Source organism: Oryza sativa, chromosome 1 (assembly GCF_034140825.1).
Source record: "Oryza sativa Japonica Group chromosome 1, ASM3414082v1".
Taxonomy (NCBI): domain Eukaryota; kingdom Viridiplantae; phylum Streptophyta; class Magnoliopsida; order Poales; family Poaceae; genus Oryza; species Oryza sativa.
In genome coordinates, this window is record NC_089035.1 from 36,503,972 (window position 1) to 36,526,876 (window position 22,905).

At 44.5% G+C, this 22,905-nt stretch overlaps 5 protein-coding genes across 6 annotated transcripts; 4 read left to right on the plus strand and 1 right to left on the minus strand.

The window, feature by feature from the left end:
• The first annotated feature begins 1,851 nt into the window (after positions 1–1,851).
• On the plus strand, positions 1,852–3,449 carry LOC4327462 (probable membrane-associated kinase regulator 4). The gene has a single exon (NM_001409073.1). It carries the CDS (start codon positions 2,136–2,138, stop codon positions 3,228–3,230), a length of 1,095 nt encoding a protein of 364 aa, NP_001396002.1. The 5' UTR covers positions 1,852–2,135; the 3' UTR covers positions 3,231–3,449.
• Positions 3,450–5,877: 2,428 nt separating this feature from the next.
• LOC4327365 (ankyrin repeat-containing protein NPR4-like) lies at positions 5,878–9,599 on the minus strand. The gene is made up of 4 exons (NM_001409074.1): positions 9,376–9,599; positions 8,887–9,288; positions 7,698–8,110; positions 5,878–7,131 (listed from the first exon to the last, which is right to left on the minus strand). Exons 1-4 carry the CDS (start codon positions 9,395–9,397, stop codon positions 6,298–6,300), a joined length of 1,671 nt encoding a protein of 556 aa, NP_001396003.1. The 5' UTR covers positions 9,398–9,599; the 3' UTR covers positions 5,878–6,297.
• Positions 9,600–10,507: 908 nt separating this feature from the next.
• On the plus strand, positions 10,508–12,487 carry LOC107276207 (probable pectate lyase 4). Its single transcript, XM_066308155.1, has 5 exons — positions 10,508–10,514; positions 10,578–10,636; positions 10,838–11,671; positions 11,906–11,974; positions 12,115–12,487. The coding sequence occupies exons 1-5, from the start codon at positions 10,508–10,510 to the stop codon at positions 12,400–12,402; spliced, it is 1,257 nt and encodes a 418-aa protein (XP_066164252.1). The 3' UTR covers positions 12,403–12,487.
• Positions 12,488–14,289: 1,802 nt separating this feature from the next.
• On the plus strand, positions 14,290–16,228 carry LOC4327366 (caffeoylshikimate esterase). Its single transcript, XM_015765765.3, has 9 exons — positions 14,290–14,351; positions 14,454–14,486; positions 14,572–14,665; positions 14,761–14,793; positions 14,867–15,013; positions 15,085–15,215; positions 15,371–15,508; positions 15,592–15,690; positions 15,881–16,228. Exons 1-9 carry the CDS (start codon positions 14,343–14,345, stop codon positions 16,115–16,117), a joined length of 921 nt encoding a protein of 306 aa, XP_015621251.1. The 5' UTR covers positions 14,290–14,342; the 3' UTR covers positions 16,118–16,228.
• Positions 16,229–18,046: 1,818 nt separating this feature from the next.
• Positions 18,047–21,613, plus strand: LOC4327367 (UDP-glucuronic acid decarboxylase 1). 2 transcript variants are annotated; one of them, XM_066309910.1, is made up of 7 exons: positions 18,047–18,663; positions 19,449–19,591; positions 19,681–19,760; positions 20,243–20,326; positions 20,422–20,496; positions 20,928–21,020; positions 21,093–21,613. In XM_066309910.1, exons 1-7 carry the CDS (start codon positions 18,095–18,097, stop codon positions 21,279–21,281), a joined length of 1,233 nt encoding a protein of 410 aa, XP_066166007.1. In that variant the 5' UTR covers positions 18,047–18,094; the 3' UTR covers positions 21,282–21,613. The 2 variants fall into 2 exon arrangements, with proteins under 2 accessions (XP_066166007.1, XP_015621250.1); XM_015765764.3 differs by having other exon boundaries at positions 18,047–18,658; positions 19,444–19,591.
• The last annotated feature ends 1,292 nt before the right edge of the window (positions 21,614–22,905 follow it).

A 22,905-nucleotide genomic window follows, 5' to 3' on the forward strand; every position in this document is an offset into this window, starting at 1 on the left:
CTACAAACAAAAGAGAAATATCAGCTCAGATCAGAACGAGATAACATGAGCTTAAACCATGTCCACCTTAGGATAAGTGCTTATTAAGATAGGGTAAAAAAAATCCATCGTGTTCAAAACGTAAATTATCACGTGGAGGAGAAAAAAAAAAGAAAAAAAGAAACGCACTGTTTCATCAGTGAGTCTAAATTATAATGGTGCTAAGTTGGTCGATAAAGTTGTATGCAAAATACAATTGAATTTATAAAAAATAAAGGAACGGTCATATACCAAACCTAATTGTACTATTAAAATCACCGCACAGAATTGTATGGAAAAATCTGCTACTCCCTCCAATTTATATTATAGGAAAAAGTCCAAATACCTCCCTAAACTTTACATGGAAGTTTGTCTAGCACCTTGAGTTTTAAAAATCGGACATCCAACCCCCTAAACTTTACCATACCATCCATGTTATCTCCTAAGATGGTTTTAGATGATGGTTTTGCATATTTTGGAAGCTTAAACGAATAAGGTTGAATAATTAATATAATATATTTGTTTGTGAGTGAGACCATCCTATTATTAGGTTGGGACTTGTTTATGAGTGAGAGCTAATAAGGAGCAAAATGAAATATTTAAATCAAAACTTTAATATATATGTCCAAAGTGTATGACATGTGATCAAACTCATTCAACTTATATACAAATTAGATAAAAACCACTATGCAAAACTAACTTAGGGGGTTATATAAACGGTATGGTAAAGTTTAGAGGGGTTGAATGTCCGGTTTCAAAGTTTAGGGTGCTAGATAGACTTCCACCCAAAGTTTAGGGGGTTATTTGGACTTTTTCCTATATTATAAGTCACTTTGTACGTGTCCTAAGTTAAACCTCATTTAAGTTTAATCAAGTTTATAGAAAAATATAGTAATGTTTCTAACACAATAAAAATACAAGCAAAATGTATTCAATGAAACTAATTTTATTGTAGATATTAATATTCTTTTATAGATTTAGTCAAACTTAAAGATATCTGACTTAGAATAAATCCAAAGTGCCTTGTAATGCCGGGAGTAGCTCTTAACCATGCACAAAGGACTCGATGAGAGCTAATGCACGCCCAGTGATCAATAATTACAGCAAAGAGACAAAGTTGACATTGGATGCCAGCCCAGGAAGGGACAGTGGTTGCTAGATAAGAAGATTAGGGAGAGAAAATGCCAAGAAACAACGTCTAGCTGCGCACGCCCAGTTTGGACAGGGAACTTAAACAAGGGGCCTGAGCTCTTCCACTGATGTCACTCTCACACTTCCTCAGGTTGACATGAAGATGAAATAAACAAATAGCATGTTGATCCATGTTTTGAGGGCATGCGCTCGTCCTTTAAAATTTACAATGATAGACTTGAACAGGAAAGGTCAAGCAAGAGCTAATAAGATGTTTACCTTGGAAGCAAGTTCACTCCAGAAAAACCTTCCAATTGTTCAAAGGTCTTCCCAGGTCAGGTAGTTTTTGCCGGGATGATTTAACCATCCTGCACCTTCCACTCCTCCACAAACAAATAATTCAGGGCTACCATCAAGCGATCCAACCATCACAAAACCTCTGTCTACACTATCTTGCTTGAAGGAAAATGAGGCTTCCCATTGCAACCATACATTATCAGAAGGTACCAAGCAGTTTGTAAATCTTTGGTTAAAGTGCGCACCTCGTTGGCCTAGCTCTTAATGGATACCTTGTAAACCTACACGTTTAAACAAACATATAGCTTAAGTCATGAGAAGAGAAGCATGCGAAGGACGAAACAACTAAAATAGCCTAATCACCAAATGCACTGCAGCCAAAAAATAGGGCAATAATAGAGCACGACAGTAAATATGCACCATACTGGTACCATAGTAGTACTGCATTGCATATTGCCGTGACAGAAAGAGGATTAGGATGCTAACAAAAGGCAGATCATAGGGTTTAAGGGTAGGTCCCTCATAAGTAGTACTAGTATAAGCCAATTAATAAGACTCTTTAGCTACAGGCATCCTGCTTTAAAGCATGCCGAAACTCCTTCCACTTCCTTCCTAAAACACAACCACTATCTCTGCCAAAACCAAACCAGAAACACACACCAAACACACAAGACAAGGTAGCAACAACAATGGCGAGACATGGCCCTCAAAGCCATGACCAACCACTCCAAGAAGAGGACTACATAGACATGGACCTGAGCTCACCTGCAGCGGCAGAGGCGGTGACTGCCAGTGCCAGAGCAAGCTTGCTCTGCTACAGCACAGCCATGGCAGCCTCCCCACAAAACTCAAGGGAGTTCGAGTTCCACATGTCGGCTCCGGTTGACAAGTGGGAGCCCGCGGCATCACCAGCCGATGAGCTCTTCTACAAGGGCAAGCTACTGCCGCTCCACCTTCCACCACGCATCCAGATGGTCGAGAAGCTCCTCGAGAGTGCAGCTGAGAAGGGCCTCCTCTCCGCGAGCACTGCCCCAGCAACGCCATACCAGTCGTGCAATGCATCACCGGCAAATTCATGTTATGTCAGTGGAGAGCTCAATGCTGAGCATTACTTCCACGAGTGCACATCAGCTGGTATTGGTGCTGCTGAGGAGGCCGCCGCCTGCGAAAAGAAGCCATGGTCCAAGAAGCTCAAGTTCATCAGGCATCTCAACCTTGGCCTCAAGCTCAAGGCATCAAAAGCTTATATCAAGACAATATTTGCCACTAAAGCAGGCAATCCAGATGGCAAGACTGGTACACCTAGTGCAAATGAGCTCTCCAATGCGCAGTTCAAGTCTTGGAGGAAGAACCCATTTGGCCAGATCAGAAGCAACAGGTACATAGCCTCGCCTATCAGCAACAGTGTCACACTTGGAGGGAGGCTTAAAGAAGATGAGTGCGGCCACAGGAGGTCCTTCTCCAGCGTCATTATTCGATACTCATCATCAAACAAGACATCCTCAGCGTCATCATCGTCATGCTCTTCATCAAATTCATCCTCCTCCATACTAAGCTCCACTGACTCTGGTGTGGGGCCAGTGCTCAGGAGGAGCAGCAGTGCAAGCTCAGAGATGGACAATCCAATCCAGGGAGCAATAGCATACTGCAAAAGGTCACAGCAACTGGCCTCGGTGAGAAAGAGTGCAAGCGATGCAGGTTTCCGTTTCATGTCATCATCAGCGTCAAGGATAGCTGCAGAGTCTGAAGATCCAGATGATATAATTGAGATTTGCGGACGATGAAGTGTTTATGTACAAATTTAAACACTTTTGCTAATTCTGTACACTTTTGATCTTCAGATACCTGCAGACATGATCTTATAATGTCCTTCAGAAAAATTCAAGTAGCTTGTGTAATTTGTGTAAGAACAAATAGTTTCAAATTTCTAATTCTAATCTTTAACACCAAATAGTGTAAGCACTTGGAATGACTGTCTAATACCAGAGTGCAGATTTCCCATCAACAAACTAAACTGAAGTAAAAGTTTCTCTCATAACCATCCCTATTGCAGGTGCATGTGCAGTAGGCTACTAAGAAAAAAAAAGAAGTAATATAAACAAACATCACAATTAAGAGAAAATGGAGCATAATTAACCAAAGAGGGCCAATTACTTTTTGGGTGGACCTGTCGCTTTATTCTGTTTCTGTGTGTGTAACTGTCTCCACATGCAACCAATTCCTGATTAGATCTTAGTTGCTTGTTTCTTAAACACAATACAAGACACATTTTATTTTTAGAGAAGGGTATTTTTTACCCGGCCTCTACATCCAACCGGATATATACGGCCATTGAAAATAGGGAACTTAGCCCCGCAAACAACCCAATCTGAAATTCGCTCCATAGGAGATTTGAACTCAGGACCTTGGGGTACTACTCAGGTCACTATAACCACTAGGCTACATGCCCTTTCATATTCACTATACAAGACACATATTTACTCTCAGAAGGCTGTTTTTTCAAATGCATGCCCAGATAAAGCAAGACAATGAAGTTCTTATTGTGCAGCTTGAATATTAACAATCGGCATGGGCGGAGGGGCCTTACTTATGTATGTAACAATGGGCAAAGTGCGCCACTACATTAACTCAAGGGAGTCCAGCTTATGCACAAAAAGCTTTTCTGGCACCTTGGTATTAATAATTTAATCTGCATCTTGAGCTTTGCACTTCTGTATTATAATATTTATTATTTCAGGGGTTCTGAATGCAACTATCATGGCTCTAAGTTAACCAAGGAACACACCTGTACTATGGCAAGTACCTTGATTGGGAAATACACAGCACTGGTGGCCGACACACTTAAAACATGAAATCCAAAAGGACAAAATCCCTTTCTAGTTGTATATACATAAAAAAAATCCATTGTAGTGCTTATTAGAAACATCTGCTTATAGTCACATAATGCCCAACTCTAAAGCTGTGAATCACAAGGGAAGGAAGAATATGATAAGGCAACAAAATTAAATGAAAAAGAAGGGAAAATGTGAAAACAATGGAGGCAAGAGCTTTATGTTCACACTTGATGACTGCCTGGGTATCCTGATCTGTATTCGAAGACAGATTAAGATATAGGCCATTGGATGTGACAAAATTTCTCAGAATTTGCATAATAAATATCAGGGATTGATTGTGCTATAGTTCCATTGATGTTATTAGCATCATCTTTAGTGCTCAAAAAAGTTTTCAAGAGATGTCATTGACCAAGCAATTGCAATAAGAACAGGAGGTTCAATCAACAAAGCATGCCAAGGACATATACCAATATACCACGCCACCAATTAAAGCACAAAACAAAGGCAATCGTCCAATTTGGCCATTCCCATTTGGCATCAGGAGAACTGCAGCATGACGGAAAAGATCAGCTTCATTTCTGAAGTACTAAATTTCCAACTGGTTGGTTTCTTCATTTAAGCATAAAGTGATGAAACTACAGAAGATCATCTTTCCTTTTTTAAGAAATACAGAAGGTTGGGTAATAATATATAACACTCCTTACTAAAGTCTATCATAAATTGAAAGAAAAAAAATCCACTCAAGGGAATATTGTGTTTCTTGGCTTCAAAACAGAACATCTGGTAAATAAATGACCAAGTGAAGACAAATAAGCCTTAAACTAAAAGTGTGTGTCGATAAAAGGCAGGGCAGCATTGAAGCCAAAGTTAAGCAGAGTTACCGACCACATTGATGATGTTGGGCTGTGTTAGGATAGTACGCATGTAACAGGGCCTACTTTATGCCTCCCTGCTTCTATATAACCCTAACCCATAGTTAGCCAAATGTTTTCCATTGTTTATGAGCACATTGGTCTGTGTAGTTTGCATGACATAAGCTGCACAATTGTGCTTTTCATGAATTTAAAGTGTTCTAGGATTGCTTCCCTGACTTGTACTGTCCATTTCCTAATTAGTGAGCAAAACAATCGTAAGTTATTCTGGTGAGTGGTGAACCAAATCAGTCTTTTCCCCAGTGAGTGACACCTGTAATGGAGTGTAACCAGGGCACAGGCATATCAGAGACCATTTCTGCTCTGCACCAATCATACCTTTAGGCTTATGTATCTGGGTCATTTTTTCCAAAAAAAAAAAAAAGCACCCCCCCCCCCCCCCAAAGTACAGAAGAATCATTGCCACAAGTAAATATACGATGTAGCGAGGTGAGTATTGCTTCATTCATTACACTAGGTAATTTTGCTAGAAACCTACTGATAAGATCCAGGAATACCCTTACTAGTTTTGCTAGAAACGTTATAGATTCAATAGAAGATTGAAAAGGTCCGGGAAAATAGAAAGGCAAAGTTACAGACTTACAGCCACATAATTTAGATCCACAGTAAAATTTTATTTATGAAACAACATAAAATCAGTATTGTAAAAATTACATCAAAGGGCAACATTGTAAGAATAAGATGACCAATAGCATAAAGGGAACTAAAACGTGTCAGGTTCTGTTGTTACATTATGAAAACTGAAGAGCGCATCACAAACTATAAGTAGGCACAGAAAGAATAAGAAAAAAAAATCCTTTCTCATGAAAGTTGGCAATAGAATGAAAATCAAAAACAAAAAAACATGCAACTCACTGTACAATAGGTTGAGCTCGTTTGGTGCCATAAAATTCTGCAGCTGAAGGAGCCTTGCACAATTGGACAATTGGTATTCCATTTAGTTCTGAGTGGTTTGGTTGATACAGGAAGGAATTGTAAAAATCAAGAAATACTGTGAGCTATGTTATCTGTTAATGTGTATATCTGGAATTTTCATGTACATATCAATCCCAGAGACAGAGACTGAATCTAGGAGACCTTTTCTCTTACAAGGCATACACTTGGTTAAGCTCAGTCTCTGAGAGCTCAGTATTATCATACCAGGAGCTAGATCCACTTCTTCTTGACATCTTCTCTTTTTTTCTTATCTTCCTCATGCGCTTTGATTTCACCACATAGTATGTCATTGTACCCAGAACACCAGCCATTGTGATGCCACCTATCAAACTAACTAGTAGTGCTGCCCATTGGAAATGGCGGCCTAGCACAATATAGCAAGAGGCAATGAAAGAAATGGTAGTGCAAACTGATGCCAGCCACATAAGCTTGTTGATCACCTCAACAACCTTCCTCTCAGACTTAGTTTCTCCCCTGACAACCGTTATCTGAACTACGACCACCGCCAATGATGTAAACAGAGCTATAGCATTGAAGATGAAGAAAATTCTAAAGGAGGCTGCCTGAACAACAACCGCAACTCCATTGTTGGCATTTCCACCAGGCACAGTGAATATGGCTGCAAAGGCTACCGTGGCAAAAAGTACTGCAACAACAGTTACAGAGTTCGTTGCATTATTGATGCCTTCTCTGTGCAACTTTCTGAGTTCCTTAGCAATCCCATGCACATTTTTGTTCGTTTTTCTTGTCTGTTCCAGCTGTGTGTGGACATCTTTCTTGATCTCTGTCACTGTTTTTCGGAGCTCATCTCGAGGCTGATTCAGCTCCCTAGATCTGAGTGCGCCATGCTGAGATAAAATATCCTTTATTTCAGAAGACTCCTCACAGAGTGGCAAGGCTTCAGCTATATCATACGCAGTCTTGTGGTCTCTGGTTAGTGCATTGACATGGGTATCTGGTAATCGCAAGAGAACAGCAACTATCTGTAGAAGATAAGAAAAAAGAAATTAATGACTTATTTGATTATTTTAGATTATATTTATTAATACAAAAGGAACTAATGACTATCTATTCTGGTGAACCAAAAAATGCACAAATATCACTTAGCGCATCCTAAGAAAGCATTTGTTCATACAAGATAATTTGATTAGCTAGGAGAATAACTTGGTTTTAATAAATTTGATTGGATGATGCCCATACTAAAAGGGGTAACAACATAGCTAATCAAGGTATTTCTTAGAAGGTGAAAACACATGGCATCACCTATTTGATTTCATTTAAACTGTACATTAATGTTTCCAGAAGAAGAGTAAATCTTAATGGATATTTGATCATTCAATTAACAAGATATAACCATCAGGTAGAGTTCCATGTTCTTTTTACATTGTAGTTTTCTAGATATGAAGTAATCATATGAAAGATAAACATTCCATAGTGTTAGTAATTGTTTTCTGTATGATGTTCCTTCAGAACTGAAAAAGAATGCCAGTGCACAAGGGAAGACATAAAATTATTCAAAATGAAAACATTGAGAAATATGATTAATTACCTCTGCTCGCTTTTTCCTTGTTGCTACATGCAAGGCGGTGTTTCCATTTTTGTCTGGCAGCATTACAATTGCTGGATCAGCGTCGACAAGTGCTCTAAGCACATCACAGTTTGTTCCTTTTACAGCCATATGCAAGGCTGTTTGACCTTTCTTGTCATTTCTTCTTGCTAGCTGAGGATCTTTCTCGAGTAATGCTTTAACAATTTCAACGTGCCCTTGTCGAGCAGCAAAATGCAAGGAATTTTTCCCATTATCTTTAGCCATTTCCACCAATCCAAAATCATCTAGTTCTAGTAACAATTTGACAACTTCGGTGTGACCCCTCGTAGCTGCTGAAATAAGTGGACTAGTATTCGCAGGCCCAAAGGTCTTGGCAAGCAACCTATTGTGAAGTAACATTTCCTGCACAACAGCTGCAAGAAAAAAATGTTTGCTCAGAGGTTTGCATACTATATACATAAGGGATAACATCAAGATACACTGAACTGGAGAAAGACATTAGTTACATTATCCTAGTTGTTCCTATGTATGAAGAGAAAATGAACGACTGCATATATTGGCTTCGCTGTTAACATGTATAAATGAGAAAGTGATAGGTTTGTTCAAAATTCAGAATGTGTAGAACACATAAAAGACCAAAACTTTTAATTTGATTATGGAATTATGCACAGTTTTCTGCTACAAACCCAATATCCAGAAATTCAAGGTTACAAGTTGCCATGCTAACAATGAAATAACAGGCTAACATATTTTTTGAATCACAACAATTTACATAAGTACACTGACCTCAGAGGAAAGTGAACAACTAATATTCATGGACAGATGGGGGAAAAATCAGCAAGAAGAAGCACCGATTAATATGTGGTAGTCAGTTAGACATGAGTTTGTGTCTAAAGATTATAGAAACAATATTGTATCTAGCAAACTCAGGTCCTAGCAATAATTAGTGTTACGAAACACACACTGTTACTGTTTTTAATTGGAATTTATCCCTCCCTCTCTCTATGGACTTGCTAATTGCAGTGGAAGTTATACCATAAATTTTTATCATAAGAAATCTCGAAGTTTTGGAATTTACAGATCAATCAGACTTTTGCATCGAGTCCCAGTTCCGTGCATACGTCAATGCTCAAAATCTTGCCCAGCAGATAAACATATGGCAACAGTTGCTCTAAATGTGTCATCTCACCATGACGGCCTTCTCTCGCCGCGACGTGCAGCGCGTCGTACCCCGACCTGTTCTTCGCGGCGACCCCCTCGGCGTCGAGGTGCCTGAGCAGCTCCCTTACCACCTCCAGGTGCCCCCTCTCCGCCGCGGCGACGAGCGGCGTCTCCCCGGCCTCGTTGGGCTCCGCCGCCACGGCCCGCCGCACCTCCTCCAGCGCCTCCCTCCCCTCCCCGGTGGCCACGGCCGCCGCCGCCTCGTCCAGCGCGCGGCGCAGCGCCCCGGCGTCCCCTCCGCGGGCCGCCACGTGCAGGTCGGTGTCGTTGTGCCGCCCCGTCACCTGCCGCACGTACCGCCCCCGCTTCCCGCTCCCCGACACCGTCATCACCTTCACCGCCGCCGCCGCCGCCGTACCTCCTCCCTCCTCTGCGCCCAAACAACCAAAAACAAACCAAATCAGCGCCTCGAGCACGCACACTCCACCAAACCTGTCCAAACATTCCCATCACTCACCTTCATGGATTTCGAGCGACATCGCGAGCGAGATAAGCGAATGCAGTAGCCAGTAGTGGGATTATCCCTGGGTCAAAGCCGCGCGGTAGGGTTCCCGAGGTAGGGTTTCGGGCGGGGAGCGGCTTTAAGAGGCGCACGGCCGGCGGCGAAAGAGGAAGGCACGAGGAAAGAGAGGTGGGGGCGGAGGAGGAGGAGGACAATGGCGAGACGGTAACGACTCCCTTTGGATTGTAGCTTTCGCGGAGGAGGTTTTGTTGGGGTTTGGGCCATCAGCCGGGCGGGAGGTGGGGGGAAGAAAGCGAGGCGTGGGGCCCACTTGTCAGAGACGCGAGCGGGAGTGAGAAGTTGCCCGGTGGCTTCGACGCCGTCCTTTTCCTCGTGGAACGTCGACGTCACGGCGATGAGTCCAAGCGGAAGAAGAGATCGGAAGTGGGAGAGAATTGCGCTGTCGCGCGTCACGTAAATCCACGCACGGGGGGATTATGGGCACGTTCGGTTTTGGCTCTATCGAGCGGAAATTATACGTAATCGACGACCCTTTTTTTGCTTAAACTAACGCTGGTTATTGCGTACCTGCTGCGTGGTTAGTGATTGTACATTCGTGTCCTGTGTGTGTATCCACTGAGCCGGCAATGACACTTCGCAGATAGCCAATACAGCTTCGATCGGAGACCATTCAGGATCTTCCTTTGAGAGTTTGAGTGGACTTTGTTCGGACGCAATCCGATGCTGACATGAAAGGGAGCCCATGAAACGGGCGAGAAAAAGACGACCCGCAACCGGCGGTAGGAATATGAGGAAACGAGGGAAGGTTACGTGACAACGACACACCAAACTTCGCACTGTCGGATGTCTCGCACGATGATATTACTTAAAACTTTCATCAAACAGTACAAAAATGGGAAGGGCCATGACCGATTTTTTGCCTTTTTGGCCTAGAAGATTAGAGAGGGTTTTCAGGCAAAGAGGATATTCCGATGTGATGTTTTTAGCTAAGATTGATCAAAGGGGGAGAGTTTCCCAACTGATTTTTCATTCAAGATTAGTCTCATGTGATGTTATGAACATTAAACGATCTAACAGCGAAAACTTATGTTAGGGACAAGCTTAAATGCACTGACGTTTCCGGGCAATGGGAGGTAAAAACATCACGATCGAGATTGAATGATAGTTTGAAATCGAATGCTCGTAACGTCATGCAGATAGTAACGAGCTCGTGCTGGATGCAATGCAACGACCCTGCAAACTCCTAAAACGCTCTGTTTGACCTGTGTTAATCCCTTCCGGACTTCCGGTTGGCGGCTTGTCTGGGCCGGCCCGAAACGCGCGCGCCGCTGCAAAAGCGGAAACGGGCCAAACGGCCCGGTCGCAACAAATTCCAGCAGTAAACAGCACTACAGCAGGCGTTTCCCCGCGCGCGACTCAACAAATAGCGACGCGAAAACCTCCTCGTAGTCGGTAGCCATGGAGCCTCCTCAACTCGACGGCCAGTGCGGGGGCGAGCCACCGGCATCCGTGGAGGGAGTCGTGTTCATGCCGTACGCCACCGCGGACTCCTCGCTGCGCGTCATGGCCGGTCAGGCCGAGGGCTTCGGCCGCCACGCCATCGGCGGCCTCCACGGCGACGTCTACCACGTCACGACCCTCGAGGGCACGTACACTAACACACACAAGCCTATTCATATTCCATCTCCCTGCATCTAACAACGTAGCAAATGGGTCTCGATCTCCAGACGACGGGGACGGGTCGCTCCGGGAGGGTTGCCGGAGGCGCGAGCCGCTATGGATCGTCTTCGACGTGTCGGGCACCATCCACCTCTCGACGGGACTGCGCGTGTCGTCGTACAAGACCATCGACGGCCGCGGGCAGCGTGTGACACTGTCCGGCAAGGGGCTCCAGCTGCGGGAGTGCGAGCATGTGATCGTCTGCAACCTGGAGGTGGAAGGGTGCCGCGGCCACGACGCCGACGCCGTGGCGGTGAAGCCCGGGTCGCGGCACGTGTGGATCGACCGGTGCGGCCTCCGCGGCTGCGGCGACGGCCTCCTCGACGTCACCCGGGGCAGCACGGACGTGACCGTGTCCAGGTGCCGCTTCTCGGCGCACGACAAGGCCGTGCTGATCGGCGGCAGCGCCGGCCACGTCGAGGACCGTGCCATCCGGGTGACCATCCACCACTGCCTCTTCGACGGCACGCGGCAGAGGCACCCGCGCGTCCGCTTCGGCAGGGTGCACCTCTACAACAACTACACCAGGGGCTGGGGCATTTACGCTGTCTGCGCCAGTGTCGAGTCACAGGTAACTACTCCCTCCATCCCAAAATCCCAACCTAGTATTAAATAAGACGTTTTTTATACATAAGTATGTCTGATTTGTTGTTTTAGAAAGTATCACATCTAATACTAGATTGGTTTTTTTGGCCGGAGAGAGCACACCTGAAAAAAAAATCAGATCAAGCTGGAACTTCATTGTACGAGATTTTTTTTTTCGGGGAATTGTACGAATTTAACCTGAAGTTGATTACTGCTGCAGATTGTATCCCAGTGCAACATTTACGAGGCAGGGGAGAAGAAGAAAGTCTTCAAGTACATGATAGAACAGGTCATTTTCCTCGTTTCAGAACCCTGTACTAGTTCAGTATCTTATCCTAAATTATGTTACGCCACGTAATGGTGGATAAAACGTTTTAACTTAGATACTTCTAAAAATGCTTTGCATTGGTGAAATGGTGATTGCAACAGGCGGCAGACAGAGACCAGAGTTCAACTGGGTTCATCCGGTCTGAAGGCGACCTGTTCCTGAACGGTGCAGAGGAGTGCACTGCTCAGGATTCAGAAGCTGCGGCAGATGAGCTGTGGGACTTCAAGATTCAGGAATTGGATTTCTACCAGTCTTGTTCCGTTCAGCCGGCGTCAATGGCGCTCAAGGAGCTACTGGAGTGCTTCACCGGCTGGCAGCCAGTTCCGCTGCCGGAAGACACTTGCCTCGAAGAGGAAACTGATTCTGCTCCTGCTGACACTACTGCTTGACACATGAACAACTGTAATGAAAATAGTAGTAAAAATACCACACAGTCCACTTGAAGTAAATAAATCAAATAAAGTATCCACAATTAGTCAATTACTAATTTATTACTATAGTAATTACGGTAACAGTATTTCTGATAAGTACGAGAGCATATTTCCCATCCTTGAAGAGTTACCACGAGGTACTATGAGGTACGAGTTATTATGAGGTACCAATCTAATCTAACCGTTGGTTTAGCAGGGGTATGATTGGGCTAACAAAATAGCGACATCCTCTGAGCCGCCCTCTTCTCCCCTCTTCCATCTGCCGCATCACGTCGTTTGTGCTGGCCATCTGCGCCGCGCCGCCGTCGCACATCTAGGCTGCCGCGCCGCCGCCGTCGCATCGAGGCCACCCCCGGGAATGTCCGCAGGGTTCGTGACCTTCATGCCTGTGCCCTCGCCGCCAGCTCTCGCCCGCTCTGTTCTCGTTCCAATTCACCGCCCTCGAGATCGCTCTAAATCATCAAGCTTGTCCGCCGGCCCGTCGAGCTCGCTCCGATTCTTCAACCTCTGTCCGTCGGTGCACTCGAGCTGGCTGGTGCTTGGAGCTCCTTCTTTGCAGCTCCGTGATGTTCTGTTTCCACAATAACTTCACCAATGAATTTAACCTGGGCAAATCTGCCTAAGTGTTCATCCTTGTTGAAAAATCTGGATGAGAGAAACCCAACATCTGAAGTTCTTGATATTGATATAGATATAGTATGTATGCATGTTTCCTGTTCAATAAGCCAATTTATCTATCAACTAGAAATTTCAATTATTCAGAACGTTGTTTTCACCCATGGCTCCATCACCAGTCTTAAAAAAAAAACTATGGCTCCATCGTCTTGCCCTGGACGCGTAGCTGCTGCCTGCTGGTGGCCTTGGCTTCATACCATGATGCAGGGGCAGCGTCCACCTCCTCTTCCATGCACAACTGCAACAGTTGCTGCGGCGGCGAAGCTCAGCTCGGTGCCTCGGTCTGCATCGGCCTCTTAGCACAATGAGGAACAACGGCCACCATCCGAGAGGTCTCCGCCACCGTCGTCCACTCCCATGGCCGCCGCCTCCGCTGTACTAGCGCTGAGGACGAGGGAGGAGATAGGGTAGTACTCTGCCCGCATCCCCATATAGGACCACCTCCCCCGTGGTCACCGCCGCCGGGAGGCCGACTGCCGCATCGGGTTGCTCGATTTGTGGCGACGATAGCAAGCAGTGCGATGTTCCCCTCCAATTCATATGCGAAAGTACTACTCTGCCCTTCCACCGTTGAAAATTACTCGGTACCTGCTTTCCTAGAGACGCGGTACCGCGAGGTACCAAGCCTTTGCAACCGTTGGATGGTGCGTAATGGACGACTTGGATTTGGTACCTCCTTTCTTCAAGGACTGTAAAAACTCTCAAAGTACGATGGATATTGCGAAATGGGACTTCAGATGTCTGAAACTCTTAATTCTGAAGCTACCGTATATTATATTCATCAAACTTGTGGATCCGATGCCACTGTCCTGCAATCCAGATGGAATATACTGTACTAGTAGTATAAGATCAACATGAGGAATCAACTGATAATGCCACATGATTCTGACCTGCGTCCGCAGACATTCATCTGCATGCGCGTTGTTTTTATGGTCTCTGGAGTTCCATTTAGACGAGTTGCATTTTTAATCTTCTGATGTTAAGGAATCCACTCTTTTACACACACATGTATAAAACTGTTGCGTGTCATTGGCTATGTTAAGGAAAGAAAAATGCAGAGATTTCCCATGGTTGCTTGGTTGTAACTTCCCAGGTCTCACGATTTTGCGGTGCTCGTTTTTTTTTTTTTTTGGGAAGCAGTATATATACATATGCATAGTCGATGTAGGCACCAATCGTGTTAAGTTTGCTAGTTCCGAAAGCATCTGAAGACATAGACGCATATGGCCATGGTACGTTCAGTAACACCCTACACCAGTTCAGATATTCATTTGCGTATCACGGATCATGATTCAGGCTGAGTTCCTCAACCTGTTTTTTTTTTCTCTTGGCAGGATCAGTACAGTGAGAATATCAAGTATGACGAGGTTAGTTAATCCTGATAAGCGATCCCACCGTGGTAGCCTTCATAGTTTCTGATCGCCAGCCCTTTTTCTAACTCGATTTTCACAGGAGTTTTTTGTGAACTCCCGTGACAACAAGCTGTTCACCTGCAGATGGACACCGCATAAACAAGAACCAAAAGCTCTGATCTTTATCTGTCATGGTACTGCTACTAACAAGATTTCCCTTTTGTGTTAAATCGATTCAAAGAAGCGATTAGACAAACTGATCATTTTCACCTTGATTATTCTTCTCCAGGAATCGCAGCAGAGTGCGGCGTATCGATGAGAGGTATCAACACCATCCTTCGATTATTCATTTATTCTTGCCTGACTGAAATACTGACAGCTGCACAAATATTCAGACACCGCCGCTCGATTGGTGCGAGCCGGATATGCCGTTTACGGGATTGATCATGAAGGCCACGGTAGATCATCTGGTCAGAGATGCTACATACCAAACTTCGGTGACATCGTCTCAGACTGCGCAAACTTTTTCACGAGTATTTGCGGTATAAATCAAACGCATCGAACACGCAGTTTGGGGATGGCAAAACTCTGAAATTATGGTTGCTGGTTTCAGAGAAGCCGGAGAACAGGGAGAAGAAGAGGTTCCTGTACGGCATCTCCATGGGTGGAGGCGTGGCGCTTCTCCTCCACAGGAAGGAGCCAACCTACTGGGATGGCGCCGTCTTGCTTGCTCCTATGTGCAAGGTCCGTTCATGGCGAAATGGCTCGACAACGAGCTCTCTTTCCTCTGAAACCTGTAGAGTTCTTTATTTTTACTTATACCACCTCATGATTTTCTTCCTAAATTTCCCTTTTTCTAAACGATTTTCGTATGATTGTTTGCTACCTTATGATGTCAGATTCCTGATGACATGCGGCCTCACCCGATCGCGGTCAGCGCTCTGAAAATGGTGTGCGCTGTGGCTCCTAGTTGGAGAATCATACCCACACCGGACATAATTGACAAAGTTTGTAAAGATCCAGAGATGAGAAAGCAGGTATAGCTAACATGTGTTAGTTGCATGGCCGGAAGAAAAAGGCAGAGTTTACTGAACTTGTCTTTGTTGGTAACTGCGTTTAGGTTCGCTCAAATCCGTACATATACAGGGGAAAGCTCCCACTGAAGACCTGTCATGAACTCCTGATGGTCAGCCTAGACATTGAGAAGAACCTGCATGAGGTGAAAATGGTTTTATTTTCTCTCTATTCCTAATTGGAAGCAAAAAAAGCATGTATCATCATTAGAACAGCGTATTTCAATATATGCCATGTTTATTTTCTCGATTCGAGCTGCACACGACATGCAACTGATGCAAATGTGCAGTAACTCCCTGGACACTGCTATTCTGCTTAACATTTTCAGTTGGCAGGTGACACTGCCGTTCTTGGTCCTACACGGCGGAGACGACATCGTGACCGATCCTTCGGTGAGCAAGCTGCTGTTCGAAGAAGCATCAGGCAGGGACAAAACTTTCAAGCTTTACCCTGGGATGTGGCATGCTCTGACGGCTGAGCTTCCTGACGATGTCGAGCGTGTCTATTCTGACATCATCTCCTGGCTGGACGAAAGGTCGGATTGTGCAGGCAGTGTTCCTGAAACTTTCTGAGAGATGTCAATCATGTGCCATTGCAGTTTCCCTGTGCTTGTCCGCTGTAAATTTGTCCTACCGAAAACGATATACTGAAACTTGTTCTGAATAAATAACTCGTTCCGATCAGGAATTGCGCACTAGAGAAATGCAGAATGCAGAGAGCTTGGAACAGATCACATTGCTGACAGAAGATTTTTGTACTGGTAATCGGTTAAACTTTAGACTGGATGATGATTGGTTGATTGGAGTTGGTGTCGCTAAATTAAACCGAAGGTTTGACGTGCATTTGCTAACCACCAAAGGGTTGTTGTTTGTCTTGAAAAGGAGACAGGAAAAGGAGCGGCAGTTTGCGTGATTGCTTCGATTTGACGAAAAGACGAGGCGGCCACGAGGGAGAGGGACGCGCCGTCTCCGATCAGAAATTCAGAACAGATCGTCGTCGTTCGATGACGCGCGACAGCCTCGGTTTAACAGACTCGCGGATCCGAATCTCAAAGGCACGCAAGCACGAATCTAACAGTGCACCTACTGCCCGGGCCGTCCGTGGGCCAGATCTGGATGGGGAGAGAGATTCTGAACCCTTCCAAGTCAAGCGTCCAACGAATCCTCCATGTTGCGCGGGTCTATTTGCGTTTGGCACCCTGTACTGTATTATCTTTCAGAGAGGTTATTTCGAAAGCAGCGTGCACTTTTTTAAAAGAAAAAGCAAAAACATGATCAACGCACGTAACACTCGTCATCAATGTTCATGGAAGCATGGCTATTTGGGTGAGCACAATAATATAGCAACATTAGTGCACGGATATGGTTATTGCCCTCTTTGATTATAACATGACGATAAAATAGTACTTAGTTATATGGAGAAGAGTTCGTTATATGTAGTACTACTATATATATGATACAACTATTTATATTGGGTCAAACATGGTTTATATGAAAATTCTTGTCTGGAAGCATTAGTGATGTGGCGATCCATCCAACAGGGTTTGAGTCAAGGTGACCATAAAAAAAATATTAATACACATGGTTAATTGACAAAAAAAAACAAGTTTAGATATTTGCAGCCAATCACAATCCCTTTTTCGATAATAAACACGAAGTATATCATCGCATTAAGCTTTTAAGAGGTAGTTTACATGTAACAAAAAGAAAAGACAGTTTTAAACGGGTTATCTCTTGTAATATGTATACAGCCTATGGAGCTACTTCTACGATCCGAAATTTACCAAAGTACAACGCCAGCAAGCCACTAGGGCGCATCCTCTTTTGCTATCATCTTTGGTAGCTATATCCAGCTTCAACGGTATTGGTTGAAAGTTCAGATCTTTCTCTCATTTACAAATAACCTAAGCTGCTACAACCACAACTCTGTTGAAGCTATATCGCTTTTGTCGTTGGATTTTTTTGACACGATGCCTCATCACCAATGTACTAAGGATATGGTTGGTTAAGCAGCCAATTGCATCGAGAACAAGCGACGAGTTTAAGGAGAAGGGGATTGAGAAGATAGGGAAGATACGTAAAACGAGATGAGCTATTAGCGCATGATTAATTAAGTATTAACAATTTTAAATTTCAAAAATGGATTAATATGATTTTTTAAAGCAACTTTCACATAAAAAAATTTTAAAAAAAACATACCATTTAATAGTTTAGGAAACGTGCGCGTGGAAAACGATGCGTTTTCTCACTCAATCTCACCCTGACGAACATAGTCAAGAGAGTATTATTTGACAATATAACCGGTAAAAGGGGGGGGGGGATGAAAACCATCAAACAAGAGGGTCTTCTTCCTCACTTCCTGCATGAAATGCGGTGCTTTTCTAACAAAGGGCGAACTGTTGGAGGGTCAATTCGCAACAATCGCGGAGCAAAACGAAAACCCCAAATTACCCTCGCACACCTCGGCTTGTTTCTTCTCCTACCCCCCACCCCCCTTCCCCCAACCCACGCCACCACCACCAACCTCCTCCGCCGCGCCGCTCTCCCGCCATGAAGCAGCTCCACAAGTCGTCCCCCACCCACGCGCCGGCGGCGGCGCACGCCCCGGCGTCCAAGGCGTCCAAGGCGTCCCGCCCCGGGCCCCGATCCTGGGTCGGCTACCTCCTCCGCGAGCAGCGCCTCCTCTTCGTCCTCCTCGGCGCCCTGATCGCCTCCTCCTTCTTCCTCCTCCGCCCCTACCTCTTCTCCCTCTCCCCGTCCTCCCACGTCCCCGACCGCCGCCCGCTCTTCTCCTTCGCCTCGCACACCTCGTCGGCGTCGGGCGTGCCCCCCGGGTTCCGCCCGCCGCCGCGCCGCGTCGTCGTCACCGGAGGGGCCGGGTTCGTTGGCAGCCACCTCGTCGACAGGCTGCTGGAGCAAGGGGACAGCGTGATCGTGGTGGACAACTTCTTCACCGGGAGGAAGGACAACGTCGCGCACCACCTCCGGAACCCCAGGTTCGAGCTGCTCCGCCACGATGTCGTCGAGCCCATCCTGCTCGAGGTGGACCGGATCTATCACCTCGCGTGCCCCGCGTCCCCTGTGCACTACAAGTACAACCCCATCAAGACGATCATATCCTTCTCGTCCCGGATCTGCACATACCTTTGATTTGCTTACATTCATGTCGACTTGATTTGATCTTCTCCTTTATTTTTTTTTATTGGGTTGGTGGGTGGGAGATATGCTTGAAGCAAACTAGCACATAAGTGGTCCAGATCAAGCTCGTATGCTGAAACTTTTGGTGGTTGGTTTGGATTCAAGTGAACCCTGGATCCTAAATTTGCCTCCTTTTTTCAATATCAAGTGGTTGTTCTGTTGAGATCTTAGGAAGACGCGATAGATTTGTTAGTTGTGATGCACAGGTGGTAAATGTGGGGTAGCCGGTTCTACTGTAGTGCCATTTATCTACAGGATTTTAACAGAGAGTAGTAGTTGTTCCATACGTCCATGAACAATGGCTGTGTACATCCGTTTTGGATGTAGAGGCCGGGTTCTAACCCATTTTCTAAACATACTTCCATGAACAATCCTTGGCAGGATTCGATTAGTTTGTTCATTGAAATGCCATATAGATATAGCACAAACCAGCTTCTGTTGTACGAGAATTAGGAAAAGAGATCACCTGAATTTTTATAAGGTACATTTATTTTTTTTCTTAAAAAGGCTTTTTATGTGCTCTATCGTAACTCAATATATAGTTGAAGTTTTATAGTTAAATATAAAACCGTTATGTCTTTTACCTGGATATTTGACCAATCATGTTTTTTTGCAACTTATTATGTTATTTTCACTATTTACAATATAATCATGTGTTGCATCTGTATATTATCAAATCTGGGTTTCTTAACAATTATTACAAGACCAATGTCATGGGAACCTTGAATATGTTGGGTCTGGCAAAGCGAATTGGTGCAAGGTTCTTGCTAACTAGCACAAGTGAAGTTTATGGAGATCCACTTGAACATCCACAGAAGGAGACTTACTGGGGGCATGTTAATCCTATTGGTACCACATTATATAATCTTTTGGTTCTGGTCAGTCCTTTGCATTTGGACCTCCAATTAACTAAGCCCTGACTTCTCTCCCTTGTTCAGGTGTTAGGAGCTGTTATGACGAGGGGAAAAGAACAGCAGAGACTTTAACCATGGACTATCACAGAGGTGGTGGTGTTGAGGTAATAATCTAAATATGTCCCACTTATATTCCATGCTGGGTTTACAACATATTGAGATGACGATTGTATGCGGACTTTTGGGGTTCTAATATTTTCATTTACATGGATTTAGGTATTATGACAGATCTGTTTCATTTTACCATTTAGTCCTGAAAGATATTTTTTTTCTTTTGTTTTGGACAGTCTATTGCAGGGTGGGTGTGTGTGTTGGGGGGGAGGGGGCGATGATGATCTTTATTAGTTGTCATTTTTTAGTTAGTTCATTACTTTTTATTCAGTCTATATTATTCATGAAACTGAAAAAATGGTTAAAGTAACAATTACATTAACGTGTCCAACATATAATCTTGTTCACTAACTCTTAGGATGAAATAGAGTAGAATTGCTGCAATACTGTAGTTCGTATTGTAGCATTATGTGACTTCAACATCTTAGTAACTATAGCTATTCTACGATCTTTTGCTAACTGACTTATTATGCAGGTGCGCATTGCTCGCATTTTCAATACATATGGCCCTCGAATGTGTCTAGATGATGGCCGTGTGGTTAGCAATTTTGTTGCCCAGGTTCGTTTAACACGTACCGCTATTTTATTAACTTTTGGTTACACATTTGCGCTGTCAATATGAAATTCTGAGTTTATACATGATTATCATTGTAGGCATTGCGTAGACAGCCTATGACAGTTTATGGTGATGGAAAACAAACTAGAAGTTTTCAGTATGTTTCTGATCTGGTAAGCAATAAACAGTATTCTTATTGTGCTTTCTGTGTGTGTGTTTACTCATTAGTTACAGATGTTGTCCACTCTTTTCAAGTATGTTCTCCAGGCAGCATTCTTTTGCAGATTACTTGCATACTGTGATCCTAAATGAAATGAAGTGTTTTATGCACAGAATTCTGTTATAGCTTATTTTAACCAAAAGGCATTCAGTCCGGACTTCATTGGAAAAACTTGAAAAATTAGGACATATTCTTGAGCCTCAGGAAATCACCAGCTTATAGTATTTGCACTCTTTTTCCCTCTGTGCGACAATTCTGTTGTGCTTTCAATCATATGTTCAGCTCCTCCTATCTCCAGCAGATAAATGGTGAACGATGACTGCAGGATATTATGTTCCTATTGCAAAGTCTTAAAGTTCCAAAATCTTTTGTGGTATTTTTTAGGTTGCTGGACTGATGGCTCTGATGGAGGGTGATCACATTGGCCCTTTCAACCTGGGAAACCCAGGAGAATTCACCATGTTGGAACTTGCACAGGTTTGTACACAATTTGTTTTACAGATTTTTTTTCTTGAATTGGTGCATAAACAAACATTTTGCCTTCTCCAGGTTGTGAAGGAAACAATTGACCCAATGGCAACAATTGAATTCAAACCCAACACAGCTGATGATCCTCACATGAGAAAGCCAGATATTACCAAGGCCAAGCACCTGCTACGTTGGGAGCCAAAGGTCTCTCTCAGGGAAGGTCTTCCCTTAATGGTGAAGGACTTCCGTCAAAGAATTTTGGATGAGTAATCAAAACAATGTGTGTTTACTCATCTGGATTCTATATGATGCTGCAAATATAGTCAGTAGCACTTCACCTGCTGGATCACGCAGTACAACGTTATTTACTGCATACACGATAAATGTTGTAGAATTACTTGATTTTTTTGTATCTTGGTGAGACAGAACAGAATTAGTTAATTATTTGTCCACATTGTGAATCTTAGTAAGTCTTGTGAGAAGTATAGGTTTGTATATCAGGAGCTGTTATTGGTTTCAAATTTTCATCTAGCTCCTAATTGTAATACGAATATTTGATTCAAGTGAAATATATTCAGACGAGTTCGCTTTTTTGCTCTTCAGTTCAATCATGTTCCTTAGTTCACTAATGTTCAACTGCCAATCTATTGTAGTACAGCAAGCTTAACATAGTACAGTACTTTAGTCTTGACACCTGTGAGCATTCTCATCTTAATTTACATCATATGGTATGCATCTCTGCAAGCTCTCCTCTTCTACTCTACTTCAAATGCACTCTGAAACTAAGAACTGAGTTCGAGCTGACATTTCTGCCAGCTTTATGTGCGTCAGCTGCTCTGACAACGGCGAAACCGGTGGCGCCGTCGTACCGTCCTGTCCCTCCGACCACCGCGATGTGAGACTCTTCCTGGTCGTCGCGATGGACCCCGAAGAACCTGATGCTATCCTCCTCGCCGTCGCCGGAAAACAAGGCCGTCACTGCCACAATACGGCTATCGTCGTCATCCTCCAGGCCGGTGACGAGAACTCCCTGAAGCTTCCCAGCCAGTGGCATCCCGAACTCTTTCTTGCCGTGGAACCTCTCGTCGACGACGGCCGCCGCGCCGGGCTGGAGCGCTCCCGGCCGCGTCAAGACGCGCAGCCAGCCGCCGGAGTGGTGGCCGATTGGGCCGTGGCCGGCGAAGACGGGGTGTTGCGACGAAGGAACGCCGGCAGCTTCTGCCGGCGTGGCTACGGTGGTGTAGAGCGTCATGGTCTGGTCGGAGCCATGGGAGGGGAGCGTGGGTTTGTTGCTCGCCGGCCGGCGGCCGGCTGCCGTGTGTACCGTGGTCAGCAGGAGCGCGAGTGCAACGCAGGATTGGGCGAGGATGCGACGACGAGTTTGTGCTTGCATCTCGGCGCGCAGTTTTGACTCGTAGACGAGGCTTGGGAGTTTGGAGGTGTGGTTTTTTTGTGAGGTGTGCTTGTTTAAGCTGTCAAAATTAAGGTTTAGGTAATCAAGAGGCGACATGGAGTTGGTCTTATGCTAAACTGCTCCACTTTGGATCTCAACGACTCCCACTCAACAGTCAACACAATAACACGACCAGTCTGTAGTAGTAGCACGTAGTAGAAGCATGAAATGATCTGCTGTGCAAAAGCGTGCGGGTGTTTGCTCTCCTGTCCGGGGCAATGTCGATCATTAGTTCTTTATCACATAATCTCCGCTTCTGTAGACAATTTACGTAAACTAAATAATACGCATTCAGTGATGGTTTGCGTACAATTCAGACTAAATTTTATTCTGGCCCCACTGTGCAGCGACTAGTGATAAAACCCCGAATTTTTTATTCATAGTAATTAATGATCCTTAAATTAAATAAATAAATCTCAGATTAAATTTGTGAAAATAGGA